Source organism: Sphaeroforma arctica, assembly GCF_001186125.1.
Source record: "Sphaeroforma arctica JP610 unplaced genomic scaffold supercont1.940, whole genome shotgun sequence".
Classification (NCBI taxonomy): domain Eukaryota; class Ichthyosporea; order Ichthyophonida; genus Sphaeroforma; species Sphaeroforma arctica.
Window position 1 is genome coordinate 4825 of NW_014039618.1, and position 9085 is coordinate 13909.

Here is a 9085-nt window from a genome sequence, read left to right on the forward strand (position 1 = left end):
TATATATTATTATATATATATTATTATATATATATATATATATATATATGTATAATACACACATCTATGCAACCATACAGGCTCTAGCATACGCTCCAACTGTTTATGAGATGAATTCTGCGCATTAAGTATAATATATAGTAGGAAAGTGGTGTATATGATAGGAAAGTGGTGTATATACGTCCACGAAGAGAACGCATACTTCTGTTGGGAAACTAAGACACGTTTTAAGAAAAAGTACGGTCAGCGACATCGAAGAAGAGTCATTTACAGCTACCTCGAAGATCCGAATACAAATAATTATACTACACAGCAGTCTAAAACGATACACGCCACTGTTCATGCCATGCTGTCCGGCTTACCGCTCGAATCAGAGTGTCAGCTCTATTCAAAGCTGTTGCGTAAATTTCGATCAAAACGTCTCCATTCTTCGGCTCTGGTATGCGACGTTGAGCCAGTTCGCACTTTCCATCTACGGGTATGACAACTCTCATTTTGTAAATAAATATTAAATATTTGATTTGCTATCAAGTGAGGTTTATTTACTAGTTGGAATGTGGGGCTAGTCTATCTGTAATGATGGTTATTTACGTAAACACTATATTACCTGATCTTTAACAAAAATATCTTTGAAAATTTACATGCGCATGACCCAGGGACTATATGTGTATGTTATCTGGGTTTGTTTCGAGCAACAACCATGTATCAATTAGCAATCGTGAACTGTGCGAGGGTTGAGATGTAATATATATGTAGTGTACGATGTTTTTACTATCGTTTTACTATCTATTGTATGTATTTTTACTTTATAGGTCAAAGTAAGTCGGGGAGCCCCCGACGTGGAACGAGAACTTCATTGGCTAAATGATTTGCGTTTTTACATTGTTTATTGGATAATATTCACCATACTTTGCCCGGTAAATGAACATGGACCAATGGCGGCTTCACTGCGAGAATGGGACTATCTGATGAATCTATCACTAAAACTAAAAGTCGGAGACAGCAGGTCAGCAAGACACTGAAGACAGACGGACAACACTCGGACACTGTCGACAGTCGACAGTCGACAGACAGACTAACTCAGACAATCTGACATTCAATTTTGATAGAACTTTGAGACTCTTGTGTACGAGACTCTGACTGTTTACTGTCCACTTGTATGTAGCATACCACAATATTAAGCTTTCACGCTTTCTAAGACTAACTCAGACAGTCTGACATTCAATTTTAATTGAACTTTGAGACTCTGTGTGAGACTGACTCTTTACTGTTCACTTGCATCTACTATATAGTATACCGCAATTGTATTAAGCTTTTACGCTTTCTTACACGACGATTACGTAGAAGCCACTTATTGTTTGCATTCATCTTAAAACTATATATGAATTTATGACCATCTAGCAACACTGTTCGTCTCACGAACAGGCCATAACTATCAAGCTATGAGAATCTAAGCGAATCTGTCTGAGACTGATTGAAGGCAGCGCACATATAATGCACTTTGTGAAATATTTCTACGACCTCGGTATACTATTTGATGATGCTGATTGAACTTTTGCGTTCCTCGTCGAGAAATATTAATAGTTCGCCTGTGTTCGCAACTAGGTCGGATCGCGCTGCCTCTCAAAGAGTGATTCGACCTCGGGCCAGATAAGTCGTGCACTTTTCCACTTTTCGTGACCATGTCGAGATGACCATCAAGACCAAAGGAATCCTATATAAATTCCTGTCCGTTTGTAAAACGCTGCATGTTTACATAACCATGTTTTATTCGCGTAATTCATATAAACAATCCTTTATAGTCGATCTCATACGTGCACTGTATATTTGTATTCGTTTTTAATCTGTTTTTTAAATCATGTATCGCACATAAAAAGAAAAAAACTGGAAAAAAAATACTCAAGCAAATTATTCAAGCAAACTATTCAGATGACGGTTTATACTTTACTCCACGGTAAAGTGACTAAAAGTCAATACTCAATTATTTAGTCAAGTGTTGACTGTTGTCACTGTTGGGTAAAAACTCGACTGCACCTGAACAAATTTTAAATGAAACGATTGGTTTGCAACCGTTCTTATTAAGTAAACCTATTCGCTTATAGCCGTCTATTGCTCAATATGTATTAACTGTTCGTTATTACTAAATTAGAATATTTTTTGCTGATTTTTAGCTTTTTCGTTTTTATGTACTCCTCAGACTTCTTCGGAGTCGGAAATCTTTACTTCGTTTGTGGTGGAACCCACCTTGCAGTACGAATTTTGGATTTTTGAGGGCAGAAATCGACATGCCAGCCCATTTCTAAGACTCATACTATCAACAGATTTTCGAAATTGGTTTCCCATCGTGTTGAAAGGTGTATTTATTGTAGTCTTAATAAATAATTTAGCTTTTACTAGACATCTCAGCTGTAACTATATCGTACACATTCTCGGGTACCCGACAGCGAGAAATGCTCTTCTTCTTGGCAAATTCTGCCAACTGTAAAGTCAACCCTTTGTCGTAAAAGTCCATATATCTGTAGGAGACCCTAACAAATCGCCTAATTGTTCTAATTTAACATCGTTCAAAGCTCGATCACATTCTTTTGGAGACCGGCCCAAGTTCCATCGCAGTTCTCTCTAACATCAAACTTAGCTCTACCCCAATACTTATTTCCTCAGCTTCCGTGCATTAGCTCCCTTCCGCCGTTTTGTTCGCTCTGCGGTCCCTCTGTATGAGGTAGGTAATGGCCTGCGAGTGCTGAATCCTAGAGATGTGATAAAATTCTTATCAAATGTTACATTTATGTTCCAATGTTCTCTGCATGCGTCACCATCGCTAATTCACTCTTTGGTGTATAATCTTGGTGTTTTGTTACTGTTGTAAATATGTTATCTGAACCACGTAGAGAGTGCCTTTCCTATTTGGTGGGTCCGGCATCGTTGCGTGGGTTGCACTGACTAGGAGTTGTATATGTAAGCTGTTGACTATGTCTGTACGAGGTGCGATTTATGTGTTTATCATATATTCCACACACGGGTGAAAAGGTAATTTAGCAGAAATTGTTGTCATACAAACCCGTCACGAATGACAGATTATGTGGTAATTGTCTACACCTGATGTGTATAGTTTTAAATGAAACCGCTATGTAATTGTGCATGGTGGTGGAACTGAGAATTTGCAGTAGATTCTGTAAACATGAATTGTATCCAAGATATTAAATCACAGCCCCAAATGGCCGTTGAGGCCCAGAATGGCCACTGAGGCCCAGAGTGGTCGCTAAGGTCCAGAATGGCCGCTGAGGTCACGATATTGGCCGGTCCCAAAAATAAATATAAGTGGCTGAAGTTTTTTAAGGCGGTTTTGGCTTCTACACACAATTCTAAATCCCGTGACGAAAGCCTATTTTGGACTAAGAAATTCTTTCACATAGAAAATTAAGTTCCATTTTTTTCCCTGTATACTCTTAAAGCGACTGTACCATACATAAATATGTTCTGCTTATTCATAGCCTTCTAAATCAACCACGCTATGTATGCTTTATATATTTTTAAGAGGCTAAAGCCTAAATAAATACATATCACTTTACTCAAAGACCATTTTAAAACATAATACTGTATTTTTCAGTTTTGAGAAGCTAAATATATATATATATATTTTTTAAACAAAACATAAGATGTGTTTCTATAAATAAAGACTTATTTCATTCCTCTATTTTTTCGATTTCCAAAAATAGGAAGACAAATTTTTAGACCTACGGCAAATGGCTTATGAAGTTATGGCATATTAATTTTTATTTAACCGCATTATTATGGCATTCGAACATCGCCGCAGTCAGACACCATAGTCCATACTGTATTTTATGTATATCTTTTTTTCAAGCTATTTATAAATATATATTTTTTATATATACCAAAAGCAGGGCAGCTGGGTAAGCTCCTACATTGAACAAATAAATAAAAAGACCCGTAAAAGCCGTATGCCGAAGCGGTGTAAATATCTTGTTTTTAAAATAAAAAAGGCCTCATAAATATGTAGCCCACCAACAATATATATTCTATACTCATTTCGTAAAAAATAAAAAAAGAGTACCTATCCACATCATACTGTCTACGGGATCTACCCCAGAGCGGGAACTTCCTCACTCTCCTCTGCAGTCTGCAGACTTTTTACCTTTTAGGACGGCAGGCCCCGCTGCCCAGGGCAGGGGCAGGTCCGGCAGCTGTTCAGGAAGTAAAAGAACATTAATGGTCTCGTATTCGCAAATATTGGTGAAGGTATTCACTTGTTCTCTCTATTCTGTTTTCGATCCGATATTTTATTGATTATTGATTATTTTAATTTGCCAAAGGAATTCATGAGAGGATGACATTTCCTGATCTTTTGCATTGACAGGTTCTGAGTAGAAATCTCTGAGATTGATCGGAGTTGACAACAATAAAGAATAAATATGTTAAATACTTGTAAAGTTATTGCTGAATGAAATCATATTGGAGCACATCCTACTCATTACTAATAGTGGGCTAGGTATATGGACTGTGGAAAGTATAATGATTCCTAATTGAATTCAAAACTGACTGTTTATGATTTCACGATGTCTCTTCATTGGATCATTTTAAGCAAACATTAAAGTGACATTCTATAGGTCCATATGTTACACAAGCTGGGAGCCAGGCACCATGCAACTCGAAGGAAAAATACACGTTACTCCACGTTCCTTGTGTTGCATTTCGCTTTAGTGTAAGTGGAACATGTCGTGCCGAGTGAGGGCTATTTAAGTCCACTGAACCTTGTTTGTTCTCTCACTTCATGTTAATACAGATTATTAAATACATAAAGTTGTCAAATGGATTTCTTCAGAGATACGATGGTGAACAAACAGAACTCTACGTCTTCGATGGACACAGAACCCGAGATGCTATCGCTACTGAGAAATATTGAGGCATTACTTACAGTTATAGCCCACAACACACAACGCAGTCACGATGTTCTGCCGGAAAGCTCTGTGGTGAATGCAGCTGATCTGAGTCAGAACAACGCTTCAGTGGAGCGACAAGACAGTGAAATGGATTTTCAAGTGATGTATTTATTCTCGGATGTTCCAGAGGAACCGGTAGCGGAATTGGAAGGTATTTTTCATATGGCGCATATTCGTTGTCCGTACATGTGATTGAATTCGAATTGGTTAGCCCAAGAATGTGGGTCATTGTGTCCATATACCTTCTGCGCCTAACAGTAGATTGTTTAAGACGTCGTCAGCAGTTCCAAGAATTCATTCATCATATCAATGTCTTATTTGCCCATTTCACGTGATCAGATGATCAGGAGGAAGATGCCCCCAAGGCAAACAGTTGTTCGGACGAGACTCCAATTGTAAGTGACGAAGAAGCTACTGTCGACCTGCCAATTGTAAAGTGGAGCCGAGTAGACACCAAAAGCGGGTTGAATGTGTATCATTCGGATGATAGGTGTAAATTCCTGAAGAACATAAAACCGCAAGATCTTATGATAGGTAAGCAGCCACCATCGGAGCGAAAATCATGTATGCTGTGCAACGGTATAAGAGTAGAGGGCGCTGGTGTCGACATGCAAATGGAAGCCGTCGAGCCTCTTATGAAATTAGATACTGGTTCCGATGAAGCCCTTATCGAAAGCGACGCAGAATCTGAAGCTATAGTCGAGCTACCCGCGGTGATGTGGAATCGAATTGAAACACAGAACGGTCTGAACGTGTACCATATCGATGATAGATGTAAGTTCTTGAAAAATATCAAACCTGAAGATGTGATGACGGGCAAACAAGCACCAACTGACCGTAAGATGTGCATGTTGTGCAATGGGTTAAAGGTCGAGGACAAGCTGCCGACAAAGTACGAGATGACAAGCATAACTCAGACTTCATTCCCAATTTCCATTTGATGTGCGCTTGGATTACCGATAGCTGTTGACAGCTATTCAGAGATGCATCACGTGCTATTTCAGCGCATCCTTGTTGTTTACAACAAAATCACGATGGTGGTCTGCGTCGAGCGAGTGCATAACCAAAGCTTTCTCTTCATCCCTGAGTAGACCAAGGTCACCCCTGGCTTCCAGAGTTATACTACATGCTCAATAAGTTTCACCTACTCGGCTTTAGGTGGACTATCTTACGAGCCTCACGCAGGGCTAATTATTTAGTCAATACTATGCGTTGATAAAAGGCTGTGCAGACATGTACGATGTCAATAAAGTATACCGCTATAGACCTATTCTTTAAAAATATTAGCGTGCTACGACAGAGTCTATCCCTGCTATTTTGATCAAATTCATAGATTTCAACTGTGGCAAAAGAGAGCGTCGGTAAGGTTTAAAATTTTGATATTGAAGCTACATTTCTATGTTCCACGCTAAATTCATGTATGGTGAATTCTCACAGTTATATCCCTGGCCAAACTGACACTTACATTTAATGCCCAGTTTAGTAACACCTACCTTGATATGTCAGCTTAGAAAGGTTCGATTCAAGTGTGCATCCTTACGATTTATCAAACCTATCTCCACTAAAGCGCATATGTTTAACAATATCGGTAAGCGCGTATACAATTATAAGACGAACAATTCGTATCCATCAACCATCGAATATAAAAACACTTATGTAATCTCGAGAGCAAAATCACTGATCACATCTTGGAATGCAAACCGCATGAATATATTTGTAAGCATGGGTGAAGATATATAAAATTATACTCGTGGTGTACTCGACCAACATTGTCTTAGAAAGATGACTATTCTATACCTTACGGTTGTTGGAGCAATTGGCTTGAGGGCCATGGGTCAGACAGTTTTGCTCTGGCCTGTGCAAATACGATATGACGTTCAGTGTTGTATGGTTGGAAGATGAAAATGTAAATAGATTTAAAAACCGGCAAATAATAAACAGTAAAACAATTACGACAGACTGGGGTTATTTTACCATAAAAGCATCGTTGAAAAGCGCGACACCTACGGGCTTGTGCACGCGGCACATGCGGAGTTTTGTACGAGGAAGGATATGAGATACTGAGATACGTCTGTTCGAAAGTTCCAATATTTCTTTCCGATGATTGTGACCGCGAATCTCTTATCAGTACGTAGAGCGAGTGTCTATGCTATCTGTCAGCTGATACCTTAGATGGCGCTCCATGTGTATTAAGCGCTATATTATTCTATTAGTACATAGTTCTACGATAGAAAATTTCTGAGGTGATCCTGAACAGGGTCAGGTCAATACTGTAATTTAAAAAAGTCATAATCTCCCCCCCCCGGCCCCTCGATTTTGGGCTCAAAATAAACCACCTTATGTATTATATAAAATAATATTAGGCGATCCATACTAATATATATATAATACTGGCTACATGATAAAGTAAAACATATTTATTTATATAAATATTGTTGAATAAATAAATAAATAGGGGGGGGGGGGGGTTTATATGTAAATATTTCCATAGGATGATATTTAGCCATAGGTGAAATGTATTTTTAGAAGGCTAAATATGGGTGAAATGACAAATTGGTTTGTTCCATTTTTTTTTTAAATACTAGCAATATGCACATCCATTATATTTATACATTTAACAAAAACTTTTATACATATAAATATAGGAACAAAATCGATGACGTTATGGGGATTCTACGTCACAACTAAATATTCAAAAATATATATCCTGTTTCACCAAATAGAGAGATTGTTGTTGTTTAGAAATGAGTCACTGACTCGGTCTGTGACTTGCGAGTTGCGAGTTGCGAGTTGTGACTTGTTATTCTGACTTGTGTGAGCTGAGAGTTGTGACTTGTTCAGTCTAAATACACTCTACTATAGAGACTATAGTCCGGCACCAGTGAGACTGTGAGAGTCTCTGTGACACTGCGAGTGTGAGACTGTGAGTTCAAAGTTGCGACAGTCTGCTGATTTTATCAATAATCATGGAGCAGTTGTATTTATAACCTTCCATTCCAATTGATTACGAATAATAATTTTAAACCAATGCAATTAATATACCTACTACTCAGCGCTAACAGAAGTTTTCTTTCACAGTTTTTTTTTGAAATTAAAGCTTCAATTCCAACTGCTACAAATTTGATACGTTTTCTAGAATATATTCACCTTCTAACTACCTACAATCAGGTCAAAAGTATAAATCGAGTACGTAAACTGGTTTTGCTATTTGAATCCACAAATCATTGACTCCAAATTGGGTCTAAGCTTTCCGAGCAATAAACGTACTTTAAAAATTATAGCTCGCATACAAATTGCAGTAAATAATTCGTTGAATAATAGGCCTCCATATAAATTTTGTATTTTAAATTACAATTTACGTACAATAATTACGCGTAACTTTACGGATTCTTTATGGTAAATATTTAGATCATAAAATATATATAAAATGTATGGGGCTGTCCTATAGGCTACAGCTCCTATCCCAGCAGGCAGCAATAGTGCAATTATTCTATTTATTTCGCACACATCGAATCACAAACAAATGTGCGAGAGAAAGCCAAATTTATTCCTTCGAGCAGTCTGTGTATCTTCGGGTGTCTGTTGGTTTGTACCTGCAACAGCAAACAAAGTATAACGCACCAGCTGAGGAACACCTATAACTGGTTATATTGAGTGTTGAGAAACACCTATAGAGTAGGTTAGTACGTACACCTGTACATACTTAAACACGGACACAGTAATCTAAGCCAAAGTTTATACATATACAACTATGGCTGACACGGAGTTGGACGTTGATAACGTCATCGAACGCCTATTGGAGGTCCGGGGACAGAGACCTGGTAAACAGGTGCAGCTACAAGAATCCGAAATCAAAGCGCTTTGTTTGAAAAGTCGAGAGATCTTCTTACAACAGCCCATCCTTCTAGAGTTGCAGGTATTGTACTTTGTAAGATAGCGATAGATCGATGTACCTGACTGTTTCAAATCGGACTGTTTCTATATATATATATTTATATATGTATGTATATATAATTAAATATGTATGTATATACGTGTAGACATATAAATGTATATACGTGTATGTACACACACATACACATATATATACATCTAATATTTGTACATCTAATAGACGTATATATATA

At 37.8% G+C, this 9085-nt stretch overlaps 3 protein-coding genes across 3 annotated transcripts in view; 2 read left to right on the forward strand and 1 right to left on the reverse strand.

Annotated features, from left to right (window-relative positions):
* SARC_09342 (hypothetical protein) overlaps positions 1 to 746 on the reverse strand; it is a 3559-nt gene extending 2813 nt beyond the window's left edge. The window contains exon 1 of the mRNA XM_014296642.1: positions 363 to 746. Within this exon, the coding sequence (XP_014152117.1) occupies positions 363 to 494 (132 nt within the window). The 5' untranslated portion in view covers positions 495 to 746. The remainder of the gene's footprint in view (positions 1 to 362) is intronic.
* Positions 747 to 4752: 4006 nt separating this feature from the next.
* SARC_09343 (hypothetical protein) lies at positions 4753 to 6252 on the forward strand. The gene is made up of 2 exons (XM_014296643.1): positions 4753 to 5109; positions 5298 to 6252. Exons 1-2 carry the CDS (start codon positions 4827 to 4829, stop codon positions 5897 to 5899), a joined length of 885 nt encoding a protein of 294 aa, XP_014152118.1. The 5' UTR covers positions 4753 to 4826; the 3' UTR covers positions 5900 to 6252.
* A 2457-nt stretch (positions 6253 to 8709) lies between these two features.
* Positions 8710 to 9085, forward strand: part of SARC_09344 (serine/threonine-protein phosphatase PP1-beta) — a gene marked incomplete at both ends in the record, with an annotated part of 6664 nt that continues 6288 nt past the window's right edge. Inside the window, one exon of the mRNA XM_014296644.1 lies at positions 8710 to 8874. Within this exon, the coding sequence (XP_014152119.1) occupies positions 8710 to 8874 (165 nt within the window). The remainder of the gene's footprint in view (positions 8875 to 9085) is intronic.